We start from the raw sequence: 2,044 nt of genomic DNA on the forward strand, positions 1-2,044 counted from the left end.
CTCTCTCTCTCTTTCTTTCTCTCTCTCTCTCTCTCTCTTTCTTTCTCTCTCTTTCTACTTGTGTGTGTGTGTATATATATATACAAATGGATGGCTGTGCACCACCTGCTCGCGTTTATCAACACTTTTCCTTCGACTCACGCAATGTTGCACCTTAATTAAGTGTATCAAACACAATGAAGAAATTGTTGTCCTTCAAGTGAAAATACACCCGGACCTGTTCCACCGACCACCTACCGAAGACAATCGCCGATTAAAACAATCATAACATTTTTGCCTTCCCTTTAAAACCTCAAGCTCAAGGCGCTTCATAGTAGTTTACAATATTATAAAGAAAAAGGATTAACTCTTTCACTACCGCGAGCCGTGTTTAACTGCTCGTGTTACTCCCAGTGCCGGACCCCGAACCGTCTCGTCTGCTTCCAAACCATACACCTATTTTTTGTCATCTGAAACCTCAGGCTGAAGAACGATCGTTTTTAGCAACATGTTGAGATAGGTCATAATTTCCCCTTTATTTTCGTATAGACCTATAATACATGTGGCTAATAATAATGAAAATGGTACTCAAAGTCTTTAATTATGTTCGATGGAAGGCAGAATCAGAAAGATGGTCACAGATAGATCCCGATCCAGATGAGAAAAAAAGCCCCTGTAGTGAAAGAGTTAACAAAACGTCATGTATAATTTTTAAAGACTAAAAATGTTGCTGTTTTTTACTAAACACAAACCTCACAATGACTACTTCATCATGTCCCCAGAACCGGCCTTCTACCTTGGTAACTCCGAGTACGTGGTGGACGAGAGCGATGGTTTCCTGGAGGTCAAGGTCTGGCGCACCGGAACTGACCTCAGCAGGCCCTCTAGTGTCATGGTCAGGTCCAGAAAGAGTGACCCTAAGTCTGCTGAAGGTAAGTTGTCATGATTGTGTGCAGATTTCGCTAGGGGTAGGTTAAAGTACGATTGAAAAGGATGTGAATATGGTGGGATGAGTGAAAGTTGGAATGCTGTCATAAAAGTATGCAAATTGTATGGTTGATGATAATTATATCATTATGTTTAAGTGAGGTAAAATTTAAAAGTATGTAAATTATATGGTTGAAAAGAATATGACCATGGTAAAGTGGGGTGAAATTTAAATGTTGTCATAAATGTATGTAAAGTGTACGGTTGAAAAGGACATGGCTTTTTTGTTGTTGTTGTTGTTGTTGTTGTTGCTATTTGCAAACATTTTTCTGGGTGAATTTTTACTAAAAATCGTTGCTCAGTAATGGTAAATTTGGAGTGTTCAAGGATACTGAAAATGTTACCGTTCATTTGCTGTCACCTAATAAACCAAAACCACCACCACCACCACCACCACCACCACCAACAATAACAACAACAACAACAACAACAACAACACCAACAACAACAATATCAGCAACACCTCCTCTCTCTTCTCAGCGGGACTGGACTACGTTGCCGTCAACAGGATCTTGGATTTCGCTCCCGGGGTGACCATGCAGACTGTCCGACTGGTCATCTTGGACGACCTGGGGAGGCCGCGGCTGGAAGGAGAGGAGACCTTCTCGGTGGTGCTGAAGATGCCTTCAGACGCCATGTTGGGGGAGCCTCGAAGGGCGATGGTTACGATCAATGACTCTGTCTCAGACTGTGAGTTGTTTGGGTAGAATACACGTATGTGTTGTTGTTGTTGTTGTTGTTGTTGTTGTTGTTGTTGTTGTTGTTGTTGTTGTTGTTGTGTTTTATTGTTAACGACCCAGCAACATCTGGGCCCTCGTCATGTAGTGATAAGTGCAAGTTAGCTGCAGTTGCTCAAATGTTTCATGGAGTGTGTTGTCAATGTTAGGTTTGGGAGAAAGAAGTGTAGCTCAGATGTCATTTAGGGCTGTTAAGTGGGACAGGGGATAATCCACAGTCTCATAATATACATAGTCACACAAAGGACACCTTGGGGGAAGTTCTGGACCTGTATGTGTGTGTGTATGTGTGTGTGTTTGTGTGTGTGTTTGTGTTTGTGTGTGTGTGTGTGTGTGTGTGT

At 42.0% G+C, this 2,044-nt stretch overlaps 1 protein-coding gene across 1 annotated transcript in view; it reads left to right on the forward strand.

Moving 5' to 3' along the window:
• Positions 1-2,044, forward strand: part of LOC101852125 (FRAS1-related extracellular matrix protein 2) — a gene marked incomplete at its 3' end in the record, with an annotated part of 19,401 nt that overhangs the window by 4,685 nt on the left and 12,672 nt on the right. The window contains 2 exon segments of the mRNA XM_013088865.2: positions 762-911; positions 1,447-1,656. Of these exon segments, the coding sequence (XP_012944319.2) occupies positions 762-911; positions 1,447-1,656 (360 nt within the window).

The sequence above is a fragment of the Aplysia californica genome, unplaced genomic scaffold, assembly GCF_000002075.1.
Source record: "Aplysia californica isolate F4 #8 unplaced genomic scaffold, AplCal3.0 scaffold00823, whole genome shotgun sequence".
Classification (NCBI taxonomy): domain Eukaryota; kingdom Metazoa; phylum Mollusca; class Gastropoda; order Aplysiida; family Aplysiidae; genus Aplysia; species Aplysia californica.